We start from the raw sequence: 23,776 nt of genomic DNA, 5'->3' as shown, positions 1-23,776 counted from the left end.
GAATATATGCATTATGTTTTTAGGTGAGGTTCAGAATATCTTGAAAGAAATGGAACAAAATGCATATAAACCAATTTAACCCATTTGCCTGCTTTCTCCTGTAACTAATCAAGAACATATCAACCTCCACTTTAAATATTCCCAATGATTTGGCTTCCACAGCCATCTGTGACAGTGAATTCCACAGATTCAGCACCCTCTGAAATTTCTCCACTTCTCTGTTCTAAAGGGGCATCCTTGTATTCTGAGGCTCGGCTCTGTTGTCCAAGACTCATCCACTGTAGTAAACATCTACTTCATGTCCATTCTATCTTTGCCTTTCAAAATGTAATAGCTTTCGATTCAATCCCCACTCATTCTTTTAAACTCCAGCATGCACAGGCCCAGAGCCATCAAACACTCCTCATAGAATACTTTAATCGTTTTCTTCCCAGCATTTTTTCCAGTCTTCATTGTTCATAAAAGTTAATGGTGAGGCATCCGTTTGAATTGCAGTATTTTGTGTAGCTAAAGTACTTTCACTACTGTCAGGTTGGAAGTACAAATATTGACACCCAGCACCAATAAAAGTGCTGCAATATTTTTCTAAATCTGGGTAGTTCACGATTTGGAGGGAATATTGCAAGTTGTGAAACTTGTAACTATTTACTGCTGGTAAAAGTTGCATTTTGAAATTAGCATTTGGAGCTGCACTGGGTTTCGTAGATTTATAGGCTGCAGTACACCATTGGTGAGGTGGATCTGTGTTGTTGGATCATAAATGGGTTGTAAATCAAGTTGACTGTCATGCCTTGTCTTGCATGTTTTCCAGTTTGTTGTTGACATTGCACTTATTCAGGCAAGCAGACTTTCCTTGGTTTTAGGGAGCCTGGTGGTCACTGGATATCCAGATTTAGATTTATTTCAGTAGCTGTCATATTTATGTGGCCAATCTAATTGTGTTTCTTGTCGTTGGATGTTGACTCACGAATATTGTTGGTGTAGGACTCAGAGGTAATGTTATTGTATGTCAGTCTCATAGCCTTATATTTGCAAGATGTGAAATTTAGTTACCCCCAGCTCATACTTTATTATTGCACTGGTTTGTTATATGTGGTTATAGCTTACTGTGTTGTGAGGAATTTGTGAATTAAGTTGAATATTGTGTAGTCATTAGGAAATATTTCTACTTCTTAGAGAGAATAGCTCAATGGAAGTGTTTTCAATATTTATTTCACATAGAGATTTCAGTCAAGATTCTGATTTTTTTAAAAATTTAAACAATGTCAAGATTCCTGAAGATTGAATTTGTCTGCTTAATTTTTAAATTAATTTTTGAAATAGCTAGCTTTGAATCATCACGTCGAGACCAAATGGCATCAGCACGGCAAAATAGGGCAAGGCAACGTGCAAAGAACAAAGATAGCTTTGTGCAACCAAGGAAACGGGTGAGAACATCTTTTACATCTTCTAATTAGATTAATGCTTTCATATTGAAGTATTTCAAAGTATATGCTAACTCACTGAGCAGGCAAGACAGAATAAAATATATAAATTATTTGTTATTTCTAGCCACTGAACTTTGAGATGAGCTGTGAGAACTTTCCTTTTTAACTCTTTAGGGAAGGAAGAAATCTATTGTTGGGGACACCCGAGATGTTGTTAAGGAACCTGTAACTGGAGTGAATGACGTGGGTCTATTTTTGAAGTACATGTACGGTGTGAAAGCTTGGAAAAGATGGGTACAGTTTCGGAACGAAAAAGGAGAACCCACAGAGGAGCTACGATTTGGCTGTGAGTCACTGGTAGAGACATTAATCTCAGACTGAATCTTTTATGTTCTCAGGGCTGCATTTGTTTCCTTGATAAAGATCTTCCTTTGCTGCAGAGAACATAAATAAATGAATTTTGTTTTAGCATTTATTCCAGTTAACATGTGTACTTCCAATTCTACATATCTCCAGTCACAATTCATCATTGTTCTACTTCTAGTGGTCAGAGTTCTACTGTTCTTGATTTAATTCTTCAGATTTGTCCTGTTTTTGGCTTTCATGTGTCATGTACATGCCAAGAGAATGGGTGTGTCTAGGCTTCTAGGTTTCTTAATGCAACAATGGTGGTTGTGTGCAAGTGTCCTCAGATGTTATTAATAATTTATATTTTTCCTTCTCTTTCCCAATGAGAAAATAGCAAGCCTCAGCTTGAATGTCTCCATGTCATTTGATGCAATGATACTTGAGATTATCTGGCTCTTGGATTTCTCTGCCATGATAGAAAGTTCAAAAGTACATTTAGTATCAAAATACATTAGTGTGAGAAAGTTTGTGCAGCCTTTAGAATGTTCTCTATTTCTGCATAAGTATGAATGACCTAAAGTGTAATCAGATCTTCACCGAAGTCATCAAACTAGGTAGAGAGAACCCAATTAAATAAATAACACATAAACCATTATACTTATTCATTTATTTATTGAGAAAAATGATCCAATATTACATGTATTTGCTGGAAAAAGTGTGTGAACCTTTGCTTTCAGTGTGACCCCCTTGTAAAGCAATAACTTCCAACTAAACATTTCCGGTGACTGTTGATCAGTCCTGCACATAGGCTTGAAGGAACTTTAGACCATTCCTCCATATAAAACTATTAAAGTTCATCAATATTTCTGAGATATCTTATGTGAATAGCACTCCAGGCCATGCCACAGCATCTCAGTTGGGTTAAGGTCTGGACTCTGGCTTGGCCATTTCAAAACACAAATTTTCTTCTTTTTAAACCATTTTGTTGTTGATTTACTCTTTATTTCAGATCATTGTCTTGTTGCATCATCCAACTTCTATTAAGCTTCAGGTAACAGATCACTACCCTGACTTTCTTCTGTAAAACATCTTGAAACAATTTTGGATTCATTGTTCCCTCAATGATTACAAGTTGTCCAGGCCCTGAGGCAGCAAAGCATCCCTAAAATATGATGCTCCTTCCATCAAGCTTCACAGTTGTTATGAAGTTTTGGTGTTGGTGTGCAGTGCCTTTTTTCCTTCAAACATAGCAGTGTGCACTTCTCCCAAAAAGTTCTTTTGTCTCATTTATCCATAGAATATTCTCCCAGAAGCATTGTGGAACATTCTTGCGAAGGTGAGATGTGCAGCAGCGTTTTCTTTTGGAGAATGGTGGTTTCCTCCGCGGTGTCCTTCCATGAACACCATTCTTGTTCAGTGTTTTTCTTGTAGCGGACACATGAACAGAGACTTTAGCAAGTTGTGGAGATCTCTGTAACTCATTTGCTGTTACCCTCGGGTTCTTTTTCACCTCTTCAGCATTGCACGTTGTGCTCTTGGTGTGATCTTTCTAGGTCACCCACTCGCAGGAAGAGTAACAGCAGTACAGAATTACCTCCATTTGTAGACATTTTCTCTTCCTGTGGACTGATGAACACACAGGACTTAGAACAGCTTTGGTAGCCTTTTCCAGCTTGATGCTTCTCTATGATTCTTCTAAGGTTCTCTGAAAGTTGTTTTGATTGAAACACAGTGCACAAAAAGAGATCATTCTTGAGAAGTGCAGGCCTTGTCAGTAACCTGACTTTGTTTAAATTCTTTAAAGGGCAGGGCACCTCTACAGCCCACACCTCCAATCTCAACTCATTGATTAGAACACCTGACTCCAAGCAGCTTTTGTAGAAGGCATATCCCCAGTGGTTCACATACTTTTTTGAACCTAGAATGTGGATGTTTAAATGGTGTACTCAGTAATGACAAGAAGTAGTACAATTGTTTGTGTGTTATTAGTTTAGGCAGATTGTGTTTGTCTATTATTGTGACTTAGATGAAGATCAGACCACATTTTATGAGTAATTAGAGCAGAAAACTAGGTATTTGCAGAGAGCTCACAAACTTTTTCACATACTATATACAACCTTCAGATTTGTCTCTGGCAGCCTTCAGGCAGCCACAAAGAAACCCAATAGAACCCATTGAGAAAGGAGACCATCAAACACCCAATGTAGAGGGAAAAAAAAACACAAATCACGTAATAATAAAAGTAATCAAATAACATTCAGAACTGAAGTTCATGAAAGTGAGTCCACAGCGACAAAGTCAGTCACAGCCAATCCAGGAGCTTGTTAGTTGCAGGCCATAGCCTAGGTTAACGCAGAGGTGAGTAACTCTCACCAAGAAGAGGGGTGAAGAATGGCCTATCCCTCTCCTCTGACCCCGACGCCTTGACCTTTTCGATTTAGCCTGGCGCTTAAATCAGCCAAATAGCAGCTCATTCCTTGCTCTCGCACCCAAGCCATGCCACTTCAACACACTTTCAGGCCCTTAACCAGCCGCCTTGATTCAGTCCGTACCTGATCTTTCCAATCTAGCCCGATGCTTGATTTGGTTAAACATTGGCTTGGTCCTTGCTCTTGGACACAGACCCCACCACCTTGATTCTGCCTGTACACACTGCATCACAACCGTCCTTCACCTTCAGTTCACACCACAAAAATGCCAGGCCGTAGAGGCAGTTCAGAAGCTTAACTTCATAAGGAAAGTTGCAGGCTATTGATTACAGTGATCATAAAAACTATGACTAATAGAGTAGCAAATCATCGCAGTGTTTCATCAGCACAATCCTAAACTGGAGAAGAACGAATGTGTCATGATCTTAACCTCTTCAGAATCTCCTGAAATGTTTTACATTTCTTTTAGAAAGTGGACAAGGATGAGGCAATCTATTTGCAAATACCATCTATAAGCAAATAAAATAAATTTTACTGTAAGTGAGAGTTGACTCGGTAAATGCTGCCGAGAATGTTGAGTGGAAATGCCATGTTTATTTGTAGAATTGTCGTGACCTTCTAAACATGAGTAACAAGCAAACAATACTTCACTCTGATATTTTGGGATTTTAACGCACTACTGGATTGAAGGATTATTTCAGAAGATGTAATGGGCTTAAGACTTCTCATGTTTTAAGTTTGGTTATAATAGCTTTATCTACATGGATAGGAGGTTGATATACGTATACACCAACATTCGAGCTGGTGATGCTTTTTAGGAGGTGTGCTAAAAACAAAAGCCATTTTATTCCTTAGAAATGCCAACCAGAGTTGAAACTTCAGATTATGGAGAATTGCATGTGAAGCATGTTATCTTTGTTTACCAAATGCTTTTCTTGACCTCTTTAGTCAAGTTCGTTTTATTGATAAAGTCAAATTGTTAATGAATTACATCGATTCACTTGCAGCTCGACCAGTGAAATTAAAGGAGGATATTTTGTCATGTACTGCTGCTGAGCTCAGTTTTGGACTGTGTCACTTCATTCGAGAAGTAAGGAGGCCAAATGGAGAAAAGTATGAGCCCGATAGTATTTTCTACCTTTGCCTAGGGATTCAACAGGTACTAGTGATACAAAACTGACCAAAATTTATTTGGTGATTATTCGTTTATAAAGATGCAATATTTAAAAATAATTATCTTTAGCAATATATACTCAGTGTTCACTTCATTAGGTACACCTGTATACCTGCTCATTAATGCAACTATCAAATTGGCCAAACATGTTACAGCAACTTAGTGCATAAATGCATGGAGTCATGGTCAAGAGGTTCAGTTGTTGTTCAGACCAAACATCAGAATGGGGGAAAAATGTGATCTAAGTATCTTTGACTTTGGAATGATTGTTGGTGGCAGACAGGGTTGTTTGAGTATCTCAGAAACTGCTGGTCTCCTTGGAATTTCACACACACCAGTCTCTAGAGATTACTGAGAATGGTACAAAAAACAAAAAAAAATCCAGTGAGTGGCAGTTCTGTGGGCAACAACATGTTGTTAATGAGAGAGGTCAGAGGAAAATGGTCAGACTGGTTCAAGCTGACAGGGAGTGGGGCAGTTACTCAAATAACTACACATTACAACAGTAGTGTGCAGAAGAACATCCCTGAATGGACAAAATGTCAAACTTTGGAATGGTTGGGCTTTAGCAGCAAAAGACCAAACTGGGTTCGCCTCCTGTACCTAATGAAGTGGCCACCAATTGTATACTATCATTTTATATTGAAATAAGTATATTTCTTTTATGGAGAGACCTCTATTGCTATTAACTTTCTTTTGGGAAGATGTATGTATTTAAATCCCCATCTGTATTCACACTCAGTGTAATTCACACATGTGGCCAGCAGATGGCATCAACTCTCTGCTGCATTTTATGACTGGATGACAGTACATCTCCAGTTTCCCTGGTTTAACCAGTCTTCTGTGTCCTGCTGTTTCTTCCGTTGTGGACCTGGTTACAATCTTCTGCTGGGAGGTCAAGTCTCAGCAGGTAGCAGGTTGAGGAGACCCAGGGCAGGGAGAGTTTTCTCTTCTCCAGCCTTGTTGTGGTGGCTGTCAAATCTATTGTTTAAATTGATTGTAAATATCTGCAAAATAACTCCGGGTGTGTCATATATTTTAAAACAATTTTAAAGGCATGTGCTCAGCTACATACATAGTTAAAACGTTTAAGCTGAGCGAATGAAATTAAATCAAAATCTTGTCTTGATAGCTTGCTACTCCCATTGATTACAGTGAGATTGTTGTATTTGCATTTGGTTAACCTGAAATGTTATCTGAAGTTGGATTGTCCATTCTGATATCTGGGAAATCTGCAGACATTTGTACTGCCCAATGGGCCCCGTGAGAACTCCAGTTGGGCAGTGCCTAGGCCCCATGGCTGCTCCCTCCTGAGTAGATGGGCCAGGCATTTCATAAAAGAGGAATAAGTGAATGCCAGTGAATCACAGGAATTGCTCTTAAAAATTTCTGGTTCATTGATGGCATCCTTTACCATCATACATCCTGTCCCTTTCGTGCTTAACACTTGATCTCCTAATGTTTTTACAATGGCCTTTGCCAATCTTGTTTTGAGTAAATCACTTCAGGGATTTCCTATCCGTTATGGGTACTTGCTTGACCTAGTGAGTACAGTTTAGGGCAGGAACTAAGCTGAATAAGAGAACCAATATTGTTGCTTTTTGAAATATGCAGCACCATCAGTGTAACATCTTTGGGCAGTATAGAGTCCTATTTCATCCTGCCTATTAGGATTTTGATCACATAGTTAAATATTGTCATTTGATAACTTTGAATTTTAGTTCAGAGGGATGTCACCCTTAGCCAGATGATTTCGGCCTTTCTAGTATGAACATGCAATGGTTATTAGAGGCCAGAATGATTATATATAGTATCATGTTGGTGTAACTTCTATGTGAATGCAAATGTAGTTTAAGGAAGGCTTTATATAGAATCAGAATAGGATGCTTAACCCACCATTGATGCTGCCAATAAGTATTAAGCATGAGAATATTCCTCATGCCTGGCATGAGCAATAAGAGGTTATTGCCTTTGAGCCTTTTCTACCAGGCAATAAGATTTGACCAAATGCTTACATCAATTCCAATTTTCCATCTTATCCATATGCAACTTGACTTGGTTAGCATAATTTTATAAGTTTTCTTGATATCCAGTTGGCTTGAATGTTCCCAGATATCCTGGGTAAAGAAATCTAACTTTCTGAGTGAAGAAAGGTTCACATCATTTTGGTCAAAAATAGCTGTGGCATATTCTGAGATTTGCTTTTAGTTCTAAATTCCTCCACAGTTTATTGCTCTCTGCCCTGCAGTATCTTTATGTATTTCAGTGAAGTCTTTGCTGCGTCTGTTCAGTGTGTGCCCATGTGTAGCACAGGCAATCTGGCATTGTTGTGTAAAATCAGCATGAAAAGGTGATTGAGTAAAATGCAGAGTGTTTATAACCATCATCTATAAATTGAGGTAGTGTGCTGGATTTATATGGTGGTCACATCTAGAAGGAAATAAAAGACAGGTGATTCACTGGCATGGTCTAAAATGAGCAACATGCAATCTGGTGGGGGATCTCAGTACATTGAATAGCATAATTGCAACAAATAAATTGTCAATGTTTCAGGCTGAAACGCTGCATTAGGATTGAGAGTGGAGAGGTGAGGTAGCCGGCATAGAGTGATGAAGGGGAGTGGCAAGGAAGCAGTCTGGGGCAATTAATGGACCAAGTAAGGGTGTAACATGACAGGCAGGTGGTGCCAGGTAGGGGAGGTGAGTGGGGATCTCGAGTCGGAAGTCTTTGGCAGTTAAGTGATAAATAGAGGCAGATAAAAAGAGGAAAAAACAGCACATGCAAAATGCTGGTGGAGCTCACATGGAATCTATATTGAGTAATGAACAGGTGATATTTTGGGCCTATATATTTCATCAGGACTGGAAAGGAAGGGGCAAATAACTAGAATAGAAGAGTATAAAGTATAAGCTGATGGAGCAAGGTGGGGGGAGAAGAAAGTGTGAAGATGGGAGGCAGCTGTAGGAGGGAGATAGGCAGGAACACAAAGCACCATTAGTATTTGATTCTGGCAAGTGAAGAGTTGAGAATGGGAACCGTGAGGGGAGAAGGGAGAGATGAATGACAGTTGGAACCAGACGGGGTGGAAAGTGGGGAAAACCTTATGTGTGCAGTTGACGGAAGTGGGGGGGGGAATGGGACAAAGATGGGTGAAAGGATCTAGGGGAAGGATGAGCAAGGGTCAAGATGCGTGAATCAAAGGATCAGAAGGAGAAGGTGGATGGTTACCTAACACTGGCAAACTCAATATTGATGCCATTGGGTTGTAGAGTATGCAGGAGGAATACAGAGCATTGCTTCTCCAGTTTGCTTTGAGCTTCATCCTGGCAGTAGAGAAAGCCAAGGATGGACGGGTCAATGTGGGAATGGGGTAGGCAGTTGAAATTGTTTGCAACTGGGAGCTCATCGTGGCCATTGCAGACTAAGCACAGGTGTTCTGCAAAACGGCCGCCAAGTCTGCGCTTGATCTCACTGATGTTCATTTTATTTAATGAGATATCATGCAAAATAGGCCTTTCTGGGCCTTGAACTGCTCCACCCAGTGATCTCATAATTAACCCTAGCCTAATCAAGGGGCAACTTACAACGTTCAACTGACCTACCAAAAAATGTCTTTGGAAAGTTGGAGCAAACTGGAGCACCTGGAGGAAACCCACATGGTCACAGGAAGTACATTAAAAGCTCCTGACAGACAGTGGCGAATAATTGAACCTAGGTTGCTGAAACTGTAAAGCGTTGTGCTACCCACTATTCTACCAGATATGGGCCATGTAGGGCCTACCTCCTATGTAGGGGAGGCCACATCTGGGGTACCAAATGCAGTAGGACAAGGTTGGAGGAGATGCCTCACCTGGACGGGCAATTTAGATTCCTGAGAGGTAGTAAGGGAGGAGGTACAAGGATGAGTGTTATATCTACTGCATGGGCAGGGGGAATTTCCAGGGGTAAGGAAGGGATGAGTTTGGAAGGATGAATGGATCAGGTAGTCATGGAGGAAGAAAGGGATGGAGAGGAGAAGATATGGTAGGCAGTGGCATCACATTGCTGCAGGCAGAAATGGAGTATGGTATGCTGATTACAGAGTCTTCAGGTGAAAAGTAAGCAGAAGAGGAAGTATTTTATCAGTTCTGTTTGGGAGGAGGTGAGATCAGATCAGAAGTTCAAGAGACAGAAGAGATGTGAGAGCGAGCTTCATCCGCTGCAGCAGAAAGGGAGCCACCTTCCAGAAGAGGGACATTTCATACGTTCCAGAGCAGAAAACCTCAGCTTGAGAGTAGATGTGGTGGAGATGGCGAAACTGGGAGAAAGGAATGCCATCCTGATGTGACGCAATGTGGGAGAAGTTGCAGTCTGAAGTCTCTGCATGAGACAGTGGTTTTATGGTAAATACCGGTGGACAGTTTATCTCCTAAGATGGAGATAGCAAAGTCTAGAAAAGGAAGAGAAGTGCCAGAAATAGTCCACTTAAGTTTGAGAGCAGGTTGAAGTTGGCAGCAAAGATGATAAAATTGATTTCTGTATGGGAGCAAGAAGGCTAAACATTCCTTCCAGGAGAGCCAGTAGTTCACATGCATCTCCTCCCAACCTTCTCCACTGCATTCAGTGCTCCCGATGTGGCCTATTCTACATCGGTGACTGTTTTACAGAATACCTGCGCTAAATCTTCAATGTGATCCTGAGCTCTCGGTTGCCAACCATTTCAATTCTTTCTTCATTCCCATGCTGACCCCTCTATCCTAAACCTTCCCTTACTGCCAGGATGAAGCTCAACACAAACTGGAGAAGCAGCACCTGATGTTCCTTCTGAGTAGTCTATAGCCCAATGGCATGAATATTGAGTTTTCCTATTTTGAGTAAACTGCACTCCCTCTTTTTTCCCCCCTCTCGCTCCCTTGTCCTTCTGATCCACTAACTTCACATGTAGGTTTTATCTGCATGCACACTCACTTTCTGTCTCTCTCTCCCATCTGGATTCAATTGTTGTGCGTCTCTTCTAATAGTTTTCATTCTCATATCCTTTACATCAGAATCCAGCACTAGTGGTTCTGTTTTTCTGTTCGTCTCCTTCCAGCAGCTAATTCTCACCTTCACATTCCCTTTCTCCTAAACCCCCACCTAGCTCCATCTGTTGCTTTTCCTTTTTCCTCTATCATTCACTTGCCAAAGTCTTCCAACTCCCCCCCTCATTCACCTCCCTAGCCTGATACTTAACCTGCCTGTCATCTTAAACCCTTACTCAGTCCAACAATTACCCTAGAGTCCTTGCTATTCCCCTTCTCCACTCTATGCTGGCCATCTTGCCTCTCCACTTTCAGTCCTTATGCAGGGCTTCAGCCTGAAATGTCAACAATTTCTTTCTTCCCACTGATGCTGCTTGGCCTGCTGCGTTTTATCAGTACGCAGATTCTGGCTTCTGCAGTTTTTTGTGTCTTCAGTGTCCTAAAAGAAACTGTCCAGCACGTGTAGTTCCTGCAGTGAGCCAACACATTTTAAAGATGTTTCAAATAATGAGAATTTTTCAGAAACTTTATTTCAGATTTCTAAATATACAGTAATTAAGCGTCCATTAAGATCATATTTTGGAGAGTGTCATAATTCTCTTGTTCTGATTTCTTTCAGTACATATTTGAAAACAGCAGGATTGATAACATCTTCACAGATCTTTACTATTCAAAATTCACATCAGAGCTCACAAAGGCTCTGAAATGCTGGCAACCACAGCTTCTCCCAAGTGGTAAGTGTCTGTGCACAGAATCCTTGCCCATTTGAGAACAAGTGTACCATTGTGAGATGTCTGAAGCAAGGTTTGTTCCTCTTCCTAAGAAGGGTTTTGAACCCTGAGCCTATTAGATCCAGAGTAAGTGATATTTACAGCTTTCATGTGGCTAAGTGGGCAAAGTACATGCTCCATTCTTTTATTTAAGGTGTTTTATATTGATTTCTTTGATACCTCCATAAGGTATTTGTGCTCTATCACAATAAATTGCGTTCTGGAACCTTTGTTGTTTTTGGGGTCATTCTTTGATGGTAAAGTTTCAAATTGCTCTACTGTTGAAAAAAAAACAGAAAAATTCTAACCAACCGAATGGTATATTTTTTGTAAACTGTATGCAGCCAATTTGAAATTCAAGCCATTGTCCATTTCTTCCTAAGTTTAGGAGTTGCTTTCTGCTGGTAGATTGAACTTACGTAGTATCTTTACCAAGATGATTACAGATGTGTCCTAAAGGAAAGTTTGACTGATATTTTTAAAAAATTCAAAGCAGATCAATGATCAGAGTTTGGTCAAAGTAGGCTTCAACAAGTATCTTGAAGCAACAGAGTGAGGCAAAGAGATTTAGGAGTGATGGGGATGTAGTGAGAGTGGTGAGAATTTCATACTTGGCGGATGAAAGCTGCAATCAGAATAGTTATTGAATTGGGGAATGGTTGGGATGGTAGAATTAGGGAAGCACCAGTATCTTAGGACACATATCAATCTGGAAGAAGTGACACAGGAAGTGATGAAATTTGTTGATAATCAGTAGCCATCATTCATTAATAAGGATTGGATTAATGGGTGATCAGGCCCTGCAGCGGCTTCAACATGGCAGCTGTATTTTAGATGATAAATTTAGTGAAAGCAGAATATGGGTAGCAGGGTGTTTGAATGATCAAGTCTGGATGAAACAGAGGTGTGGATAAGAGTTTCACCAGAAAATGAGTAGAATTGGGCAACTGTGCAGAGGTGGAAGTACAAAGTCTTAATCTGTTCGCAGACCACGTCCAGAATGCATTTTGATGTTAAATATGTAAAGCAATTTTATGAGCTGCCAGATTTTGTTCAGGCGCTTAGCAAAAAGATGGTGCAATGGGGCTGAAATTATGATGAGAACAGAAACAGCTGTTTAGTAGTAGTTTCTACTCATTTCCTACTGGATGTTGGGCAAGCAGGTTGGCTGTTTAGAGATGACCAGGCGATCAAAAGCAGTGATGTAATGTTGCAAGTGAACTTGTACTTGGAAAACTGTAATGTAAACATACAAAGAAGAAAAGTGCTTCTGAGGGGAAAAATAAAGTTTGGTTTGACAGCTTATTAATTCAAATGAACACATACGAGAATTGCATGTTGTACTGGCAAGATGGCAGTATGCTTGGACGCAGAGGCTTCTACAGAGTCAACCAAAACTGTTACTGTTTTTATTCAATGTATTTTTTTTTTTGACGATCGCAAGATCCTACTGGACATTAAGAACTTAAAGTACTTTAGGTCTGTCATATCAGCGAGTTGCTCACTGGCGGGAAAACTGAAGGAGCTGGACTTGGTGCAGATCATGATGCTGCCCTGCGACAGAGAGCCACTGGTTCGCAAAGGAGGTGTGCAGTCTTAACAACGAGTGGTCGTCTCAGTCTGTTTTCTTGTGATCGCAAGACTCTTTTGGATATTGGTGATATGGAATGCCGTAAGTCCAATTCATTGCGTTGGTGAGCGGCAGGAGCGGTCTGCGGGGGAGCTGCCGAGGACTCGACAGCAAGGACTAAGCCTTTATCCACAATGTCGCCTATTTGCAGCTGCCCAGGGGGAGGCATCAGAGCCAGGCACTCCACTAGAGTACCAGAGGCAGTGTGGTGCAGCATTCGCACTGGAGTTGGTGTGGTCCCCAGTGTCCGTATGGCAGAAGATAAGCTGGATTGTGTTCTACTGTGGACACCTGCAACATTCATGGACTTGGGGACTTGGATTTTCTTTTGGGTGTGACTGTATCTTGTATGTGCTGCTTGTGCCTCGTGCTGGGTATGGCTGTTGGTACTCTGTTTTGCATCTTGACTCTAAAGTAACTGTTTCATTTGGCTGTATTCATCTATGGTTGAATACCAATTAAACTTGAATTTGACATATTGCACAAAAGTAGTGATGCTTTGCACGGTCAAATATAGAAGCCAAGATGTTGTAAACCCTGCTAAAGTAGTGATTTATCTATTTTAAGCAGAATGAAGCAGAAGAATAATGGCTCAGTTTGCAAAGAGCTTGCCCACAGGCAGCTGAATAAAGTGGTTCTAGTTAATATTTATGCTCCCAACTTTGACTGCCCTGAATTTTTTAAACATTTATTTACTTCCCTTCCTAATCTAAATGAATATATGTTGATAATTCAATTGTTGTTTGAATCCTTCGATGGATAGATCTAAACCTATTCGAATTCTTCCGAATAGATCAGCCTTACTTATTAATTCTTTTATGGTTGATTCGGGAATTACTGAAATATGGCGGTTTTTGAACCCTAAAGATAAAGAATTTTCGTTTTTTTCACATGTATATCACAGCTATTCTAGAATTGATTATTTCCTTATTGATCATCGTTTATTAACAGATGTTATTGATTGTAAATATGATTCTATTGCTATTTCGGATCATGCACCTTTGAAGTTATCTATCAAGATTTCGGACTTTTCTAATAATACTAGATCTTGGAGACTTAACGCTACTTTGCTTCAAGATCCAGAATTCATCACCTACATAAAACAGCAAATTGACTTGTTTTTCTCAACAAACTATACAGAAGAGATTGACAGAGGAATACTTTGGGACTCTTTTAAGGCTTTTATCCGTGGACAAATTATCTCATATTCCGTCGGTAAAAGAAAACAAAGATATTTAGATATTGCTTTATTAGTGGATAAAATTAAAGAAATTGATAAGATTTATTCCGTGACTCCTACCAAAGAACTTTATAAGAAGAGAGTTGAGCTTCAAATGGAGCATAGCTTATTATTATCTTCTTCAATTGAGAATCAATTAATTAGGACCAGGGCTCAATTTTATATCCATAGTGATCGAACTGGTAAATTGTTAGCTAACCAATTAAAAGCTATCTCGACTAAGCGACAAATTATTAAAATTCGTAAACAAGACGGCAATCTGACTACTGATCATAAAGAAATCAATAACACTTTTCAAGATTTTTATAAATCTTTATATCAATCAGAATTTGATGGCGATCTGTCCATGATGGATAACTTTTTTAACAATTTGAATATTCCCAAACTGACAGATGAAGATCGTAGCTTGTTTGATGCTCCTATCTCTTTGGCCGAAATAGGAGAGGCCATCTCATCAATGAATTCAGGGAAAGCTCCTGGTCCTGATGGTTATATTATAGAATTTTAAAAAACTTTTTCTTCTTTACTTTCCCCTTGGTTATGTGAAATTTTTAATGATGCATTTGTTAAGAAGAGATTACCTCAGTCTTTTTATGAAGCTACTATCTCTCTAATTCTTAAAAAAGATAAGGATCCCACTTTATGTGCATCTTATCGCCCTATATCACTATTAAATGTAGACTCTAAGATTCTTACAAAAATTTTAGCTATTAGGTTAGAAAAGGTACTATCACAGATTATTTCAGAAGACCAAACTGGTTTTATTAGGAATCGGTATTCCTTTTTTAATATTAGAAAATTGATTAATATAATTTATACTTCATCACCCACAATTCCAGAATGTGTTATTTCACTAGATGGTGAAAAAGCTTTTGATAGAGTTGAATGGGTATACTTATTTAACGCTTTGAGATATTTTAATTTTAGTCCTAATTTTATATCATGGATCAAACTAATATATCATAAACTTGTTGCTTCTGTTCTTACAAATAATTACAGATCTTCTTTTTTTCAATTATCTCGTGGTACGAGACAAGGTTGTCCCTTAAGTCCTTTATTGTTTAATATTGCATTAGAACCTTTAGCCATTGCTAATATTTTTGGTATTATCCGCAATGAGAAATTATACAAGTTATCACTTTATGCTGATGACTTGTTGTTATATATTTCTGATCCTGACAGGTCTATTCCCGCTATTTTATCCTTGTTGGCTCAATTTGGTAGTTTTTCTGGTTATAAACTAAACTTGGATAAGAGTGATTTATTCCCTTTAAACGCGCAAACTTTATTGAATGAAAGGATACCATTTAAAGTTGTTGATGATAACTTTATCTATTTAGGTATAAAAATTACCAAGAAATATAAAGATTTATTTACATTGAATTTTTTACCTATGCTTCATCAAATTCAACAACTTACTACAAGATGGTCTCCCTTATCCTTATCATTAGTTGGTCGGATTAATGCTATTAAAATGATGATTCTACCGAAATTTTTATATTTATTTCAAGCTTTACCAATTTTTATTCCTAAATCTTTTTTTGATAACATTGACTCAAAAATTTCTTCATTTGTGTGGCAAAATAAAAATCCTAGGTTAAGTAAAAGGCAATTACAAAAATCTAAAAAAGATGGTGGTTTAGCTCTACCTAACTTTAGATTTTACTATTGGGCGAATAATATTCGTAACTTAATTTATTGGAAATCAGATTTGTATTCACCATTGTGCCCACAGTGGGTAAATTTAGAATGCAATGAGGCACAGGGATATTCTCTATTCTCTGCTCTGGGTTCTTCTCTTTCTGCCGATTTAGTTAAATTCAATAAACAGATATCCAACCCTATTGTCAAACATACATTACAAATTTGGTTTCAATTTCATAAATTTGTTACTCTGAAAAACTTTGTTCTTGATAGCCCTATTTTACTTAATTTTTTTTTCAAACCTTCTTTGACAGATCAAGCTTTTAGCATATGGAAAAGGAAAGGTATAAAATGCTTTCGTGATCTCTTCTTTGAAGGTAGTTTGATGTCTTTCGACCAACTTTCAAACAAATTTGAGTTACCTAAATCTAATTTTTTTAGATATCTACAAATCAGAAATTTTTTACATAAAATTCTACCATCCTTCCCCAATTCAACTTCAATGGACTTTTTAGGTATGGTTTTTACCTTAAATCCCTATCAGAAGGGATTAGTGGCTTTTATTTATAATATGATTATGAAGATACAACCAGAAATATCGGGTAGAATTAAACAAGAATGGGAAAAAGAACTTCAGTATAATATATCAATAGAAAAATGGGAAAACATTTTACAAATGGTTAATTCTTCTTCCATATGTGCTAAACATGCTTTAATACAATTTAAAATTGTACATAGAGCTCATATGTCTAAAGATAAACTTGCTCGATTCTACTCTCATATTAACCCTCAATGTGACAGATGTCATTCAGATGTGGCTTCATTGACCCATATGTTTTGGTCATGTCCCACCTTCTATAATTATTGGAAGGACATATTTGCTACCATTTCCTCAATTTGGAATATTGATTTACAACCTCATTTTATTACTGCAATTTTTGGTATACCAAATGAGGATGGTAATCAGTTTTCCCCTTCAATTAGACGAATGATTGCTTTTGTAACATTAATGGCCAGAAGGTCTATATTACAAAATTGGAAAGAAGTAAATCCTCCTACCACATTTCAGTGGCTCTCTCAAACTATTTCTTATCTGAGCTTGGAAAAAAATTAGAAGCACTATTTTTGACTCATCAGTTAAATTTGAAGAAACTTGGGGACCGTTCATTCGACATTTTCATATGAATTAATTTGACCTCTCCCAGACCTTCTCTCTGTCTATTCTTGTTCTGGTATGGAGTTCCGGAGTTTTTGGCACTATCATATACATATAAACTGTTATTATTGCCCATGTTAGTTTAGTTTTGTGTTTTTTTTTCTCAATATATATTTTTTGCTTGTATTTTTACAATTTTTTCTTTTTCTTTTGATGATTATTCTTATTTTTTTTTCATATAGTTAGTATAGGCTTGATTGATAATGTACTATGTTTTCCTGTTGATATTTCAATAGGATATTGTTATCCTATTATTAATTCAATTTCAAGTCTAATGCATTTATAACCTATTCATTATTATGTTATGTTTTTTTTTATATATATGAAATTCAGTAAAAAGATTGAAAAAGAAAAGACAGCTGAATGAAACTCACAAGTGTTTAGTAATTTCATAACATTTCAGATTGATTAAGATAGGAAATACAATGTGTTATCCTGTGCACTCTGCAAAGTGTAAAGGCTCACTAAATTGCTTATGCTTTTATCAAATGTTTAAATCTTAAGAGCTTGCAATTTTTGAATCTTGAGTTAGCTGTATCTTCAAGGTGGGCATTTTACACATCTGATGTTCTTATTCTGAGAAATACAAATGTTTGCAGGAACATTTAGGATATTGTATTTATGAGCAGGTTACTGTTTGTTTAATGTCCTCAATATTTTATTTGCAGGCCAGTTATTTTGCCGGGTTGAAGAGGAACATCTATGGGAATGTAAACAACTTGGAGCATATTCTCCAACAGTTCTTCTCAACACGCTGCTGTTTTTCAATACCAAATACTTTCAGTTGAAAAGTGTCAGTGAACATATGAAACTTTCGTTTGCTCATGTAATGAGGTGTACAAAGTCTTCGAAGCGGACCTATCTTCGATTCTTCCCACCAATGTATAAAAAGGACAAAGATATAGGTATGAAAATTCACTTTTCATTAGCAAGTGTCAAGCAACTTAATTGGGAAGTGAATCTCAGAACGAATGGTTGTTTTTGCTCAGCAAAATTCAAGCCAATTTGTGCTCAGGCAAAATAGGAAAGCTGAGCCTTCCTGTAATCCCATGCTTAGTCAGAATTAGGAATCACTAACACAATGCAATAGGTAAAGTGCTTTTGTTATATAGACAACAGCACAGTCTTTGGTCAAATAGCATTTACTTTTACTTCAAGCTGAATATAGTCTGTTTACTTGCCCAACCTTCAGTCTATGAGAATAGTGACTTGCATCCAACTTTGCAGTAATAACTATTTCCTCATTCCTATTTCTACATGTACTTGTAATTGTATGAATTTAAATATTCACTACAGTGAGAAAATTCCTCAAATTCTGTTTATGTTATGATGTGGAAATCTCCTTGAAGTACAGAAGTGACCCAATTATGCCTAAACTTTCAAGATGAATAAATTGCATTATTTAAAGATTTATATTAAATTAAAAAGATTAGCATTATTTATCGCACGTACATTGGAACATACAGTGAAATGCCTTGTTTGCATCAATGACCAACACAGTCCAAAGATACACTGGGGGCAGTCTGCAAGAGTCACCATACTCTGGCACCAGCATAACATGGCCACAACTTACTAACTCTTTACAATGTGGGAAGAAACTGGAGCACCTAGAGGAATCCAGCAATCATGGGGAGAACGTACAAACTCCTTACAGTGGAAATTGAACTCTGTTGCTGGTGTGTAAAGTGTTACCATCCTGTCCCTGTACTGTAGAGTTAACTGAAATTTAAACAAGCCAAGCAAACGGGAAGTTATTGTTGATGTAGGCAGTTGCCTACGTGGTCACACCATATGATTAATGTCAAAGTGAAGAGGTTTTAGCTTTGACCACAGATTCAAATAACAAATTACACAGGAGTTGCACAGAAAATACAACACAAAGAAACATAGCAAGGCTAATGGAATAATTGTCTTTTGCATTAGGGATATAGAGTAGATTCTGGTTAATTGGGGCACATTGAGACGTGTGCATTTTGGTCCAATTAAACAACTGCCCGAATTAGTTGAAGTTTCATGGAAATGATTAGAAAGGTTTAAAAAAGAGGCAAACTGCTGTTTAACTGAGTAATGGATTATGTGTTTAAATGAAATACAGAACAAATGAGAACACTACCAATACACTGCTATAAAACTGTGAGTTGGTTCCTAAGAGTTATTGACAGATGAATTCATCCAGTGTACTCTGCCGTGTTCTTTTGATTGGCAATAAATTAACAGAATCAGCGCAGACACCGAGGTGCACATAATGGTGCACATCATTCAAACCTTTCAACGGTTACATCCTCCAAAACTTCATCTTCAGTGTAACATTCAAGATGATGGTTAATACCTTCACATTCTTTCTAGTTCCAAATTTGTCAAAGGAGTGAATTTGTTTTATTTTCACTCCTGGCTGTATCTGGCATCTCCAGGCCTGAATGCTTGAAACCACATTGAGCAAAACAATTCAGAGTTGTAATACTGCTTAATCCTCACCAGCTAACAGTGACAAAGGCCATTGCTTTTTGAATAGAAACACATGCAACTGATGCAATTTAAAAACTGTTTGCTCTGAGCACGGCATAGTGTATAAAAGCACGCAAATGCACGTGTCTGATGCTAGTTAAAAGCTGTTTGGCAACAGTCTCCTGCCACAATTAAGTGGCACAGTGTTCCAAATAAAGGGCTGTTTTCTCAATTAGCTTTTGTTCTTTAAGCAATGTCTCAAATAAGCGCTGGCCACGATTAACTGCTGGCCTAATTAACTAGAATCCATTGTATTGACATAGGTACTTTTTATAGTTCTATTTGCTTAAGAGTAGCATTCTTTGACAGGAAGGTGATACGTACTTAACAGATTCAGATTTTATTAATGTTGATTATAATTCAATTTGGGTTATGATTCTACGGTTTTGAAAATCCATTTATAACAGTTACTGTTATTGATAGAGCGTTATTAGGATGAAAAAAATTTATTTTAAACTCATTGTCTGTAGTTGGCAACAGGCGAATCTTAATTGTGAAATGAGGCTTTGTTAGTCAGAGGAAACTGTTGCAGTTATGTATTTTTATTTCTCATGTAGATAAGCTACATTTACTATTTGGAAAGAGGAAGCGTAGTGATGAGGAGGATGAAGGTGCAATGGAAATGGCGGAAAACACAGATAATCCACTCAGATGTCCAGTGCGTCTCTTTGAATTTTACCTGTCCAAGTGGTAAGCAAAAGCTCGCTGGAAAGAAATCAGTCTACAAATTTAAAATAAACAGAATATAACAAGCATTATTGCATACTGATCTTCAACATATCGGTATAAAAATGAAGTATTCTTCACTATTAATAAAAATATTAATATATCTGTTGATAACTTCTAACCAGTTGCTTTTTTTAAACTTTTCCCTAGTTCTGAGAGTGTGAAACTAAGAAGTGACATTTTCTACCTTCAGCCTGAGCGCTCATGTGTGCCTGACAGTCCAATGTGGTACTCAACCTTACCAACTGACCCTGCCATCCTAGATGCCATGTTAACTCGTATTCTGATGGTGCGGGAGGTACATGAAGAGCTTTCAAAGGTCACTCTTGAAGGTGCAGAAGTCGAAGATGCATCTGAATAAACTAGATTTCTATCTGTTTTTAAGCACTGAATTTTTGAATGCATGTTCCTATGAAGAGTAACGGACTGCTAGGAGTAGAGTGAACTCCTTTTCTGGGTTGATTTGGGGACAGGGACGGGCGGGACGATGAACACACTGGTCAAAAAAAATTATGTTGATAATTACATTGACAGGAAATCTTGGTGCTTTAAAATAATTACAGTTTAAAAGATTTTTCTTGAAATGGACAAGTGATGTGGATCTGTTTTTACCCCAAGCATTTAAACTGGATTTTCATTGTGTAAACATGCGTTTTTTTTTTAATTTTAAAAACGACGTGTGACCATTCATTTTTAAGAAGAGCAGAAAAAAAGTTGAAGATAGGGTGTGGGGAAGGGCGCAGAAAGTATGCCAAGAAGTATTTAAATGACAGTAATAAAGTTTGAAGGACATATTTTGAATGAATCTTTTAGTGAGACAGCATTTCGACCATTTAAATGTTAACACCTCTGTTTGAAAACACTTTAGTTTCTAGACTGTTGTTAACCACAGAGCTACTTTTCTTTGGGGGGGGGGGAAAAATAACATTGAATTGCATCTACTAACCCCTTGTCAAAATGTCCTGTGCTCACATTTTATTTAGAAAAAGATGTGTGTGCTGTAAGTTTAGGTGTAGATGTGCACATGAGTATAACTTTGTATATTTTGAAGGTAATGGGGCAGCTAAAAAGATGTTGTTATAAGTTTAGGTTCTTGCTGATGTTTTTGTACATACATTTTAATTACATTTATATCTTTACTGTGTATAAAGTAAGTGCTTATGTGAAGCCTGATCAGACTTTACATACTGCAGAGTCATTACATTTGTAGAAAAGCCCAATGTACTCCCTGTTATATAATACAGTTTGCATTGTAGTAAACAGGCGTTTGTGTGACAGTACCTTTTACCTCTTCATTAACCGAGAAACACACTGTTCCCCAGTAACATAAACAATGGGAAACTTGAAAATAGTTAATACACTAGATACTGTTTTGAGTTTGGTTTCAACAAAGACCTTTTGTACATGGAAATTGCTGAACTTTAGACACATTGAATTCTTTTTTTGTTGTTCTTAAGGGAAGGACTCGGTTATAATGCACTTTCTTTCTGCTTCATTCTGTATATTTAAATATGTATGTTTTACATACCACTCACCGGCTCAAGCATTCAGCAGGTAATGTGCTTGTGGCTGGACTGGAAGCTATGGTTAGAAGATTGACAAACGCAATGGAGAGGGACACCGATTGCATTTCTGTAATTTTCTTTCACAGTACTTATAGCTGTCCTCTGCTAGGTAAATTCAGACATGGTCTCATAACTGATCCATATTTGCAGGAACTTCAGTTGGAGAATTAATGCTGCAGTAAGAAGCCCCAGCTGGTGATTTCTTGGCCCTTCTGAACACAATGATGGGAACATAGAAGTTCATTGAATTGGAAGGCATTCACCAATCAGATGTCTCCTTTCACTCCTTGAGAGAGTTTTGGCAAATATGATTTTAATCGTCATTTTAAAAATTTCTAACTAGTTTAAATTTGCCAGTGTTTAACAGGTTAGGAATGGTCATTGAAACATAGTTTAATTCCTGAGTGAATTGACTGCTAATAGAAAGATTTTACAAATTGGCACCCTTAGCACATGCCAGCAGTACTTACCTGAACATAGTGCTTCCCCATGATTTTTCATCCCTAAGCAGTAAAGGGAAAATCTCTCACACACTGCATAGCTTTCCCTCTGTATTTACCTGTTAGCAGTACATTTTTTAAAAAGTTTTGTTCACTATATTTTTCAGTGGAAAGCTAATGCTGGGAAACTGAAGAACTTTCCATCTTTCTGCAACTTGTGTCAATGTTAACCTATACCCAGTTCAGGTAAAGCAAAGGTTAAGATGCAGATTGAAACTCCACCAACCCAACAATGTGCCTTAACCAATGTCTGGATGAGTATCCCTGTTGCACAATGTAGATATTCCACGTTACATCATGAAGTGACATAGCCAATGTGGTGTCAATTTGTGTTGAATTCTGAGCAATATTGTGTTGTGGTCTTTCTCTGGTTATGACTACCTGAATTTAGTTATTTCAGGTCCTTATAACCAGCATGCAAAAAGAAGCATTCATACTGTTGAAATGGAGGTGGGATCAAAGCGAGATCCCAGAAGAAAGGGTTGCTTCCAACCTTCACCTCAACCAACTGCAAGTGCTTTCCTCAAAATTTCCTGCATCTCCGCAGATCATGTAAATCAGAGGGCATGGGACAAAACACATGTTTGATTAAGATGGAGGAGCAGAACTCGATGGAGTTTAGAGGAGGGTTGGAAAGCACTTGGCTTAGTTTCCAGAGTTGGTACATTTTGCAAATATATCAGCAACACCTGAATGCTATCACTAGGAAATGAATGATGTCATCATAAAATTATCAGGTTTTAACTAAAATTGGAGCAAAAAATAAACTGGAATTCAGCGGGTAAAGAACCAGTTGTTTTTTTTGGGGGGCGGGGAGGGTAGTCAGTGTTTTGGATTGTGATCCTGGATCAGGGTTCAGGGTTTTGACCTACAGCATTGGACATTTCTTCCTCCACAGATACTATTCAACCCGCTGAGTTCACCCAGCAGTTTGTTTTCTTGGTCCAAGTTACAGCATCTACAGTCTCTTGTGTCTTCATTTAAGTAAAACTGAATGTGTTGCAAAATGCTAATATTTGTTCAAAATAGAACTTACAGTTCTTTACTAATCATTGAAGAATATAAAACCTTTTAATGGACTAAAGTAACTGTTATTTTATAATACATTTTTCCATATTTCAACTGAAATATTACAGTGATACAAGTAAATTTTAAAGTTATTGTCAACTTTTTTTGAGGGGGGTGGATGGGGAAGTTTTCAAGCAGATTAAAATTTGTGGAACAATCAGGAATGATATTCTGAAATCCCGTTTGAAATCTGTATCCTTTCTGCCAGGATCATGGTGCTGCAGGACTTTTTCTTTTGCACAGTAATATCCTTTTTAAACATTTTTTTGAAAGTTGACTGACTATGATCATGTTGTAGATCATGCCTTTGTTTGTAACACTTCTATCCGTACGCCCGGTATAAAGTGCAAGGCATTGTACCAAACAACTATGCCCCTTCAATAAAATATTTATCAGTAAGAACTACAGAATTCAGCTGCTGTCATTGATGAGCCTTTTTAAAGTTTTTAGTCAAACCTTAATTCAACATGGTAAATGAACAAAAGTAAGTGAATATTTATGTTATCTGAATAAAAACTTTTTTTTAAAACTACA

The 23,776-nt window shown here is 37.7% G+C and overlaps 1 protein-coding gene across 6 annotated transcripts in view; it reads left to right on the top strand.

The window, feature by feature from the left end:
* Positions 1-23,776, top strand: part of zmym4.1 (zinc finger MYM-type containing 4, tandem duplicate 1) — a 233,179-nt gene extending 209,403 nt beyond the window's left edge. For all 6 annotated transcript variants that reach the window (XM_059954389.1, XM_059954387.1, XM_059954391.1 and 3 more), the window contains 7 exons: positions 1,324-1,427; positions 1,602-1,773; positions 5,212-5,363; positions 10,998-11,112; positions 17,547-17,783; positions 19,941-20,073; positions 20,260-23,776. In XM_059954389.1, the coding sequence (XP_059810372.1) occupies positions 1,324-1,427; positions 1,602-1,773; positions 5,212-5,363; positions 10,998-11,112; positions 17,547-17,783; positions 19,941-20,073; positions 20,260-20,470 (1,124 nt within the window). In that variant the 3' untranslated portion in view covers positions 20,471-23,776. The remainder of the gene's footprint in view (positions 1-1,323; positions 1,428-1,601; positions 1,774-5,211; positions 5,364-10,997; positions 11,113-17,546; positions 17,784-19,940; positions 20,074-20,259) is intronic.

The sequence above is a fragment of the Hypanus sabinus genome, chromosome 30 (assembly GCF_030144855.1).
Source record: "Hypanus sabinus isolate sHypSab1 chromosome 30, sHypSab1.hap1, whole genome shotgun sequence".
Taxonomy (NCBI): domain Eukaryota; kingdom Metazoa; phylum Chordata; class Chondrichthyes; order Myliobatiformes; family Dasyatidae; genus Hypanus; species Hypanus sabinus.
This window is presented reverse-complemented; position numbering and strand designations above follow the sequence as displayed.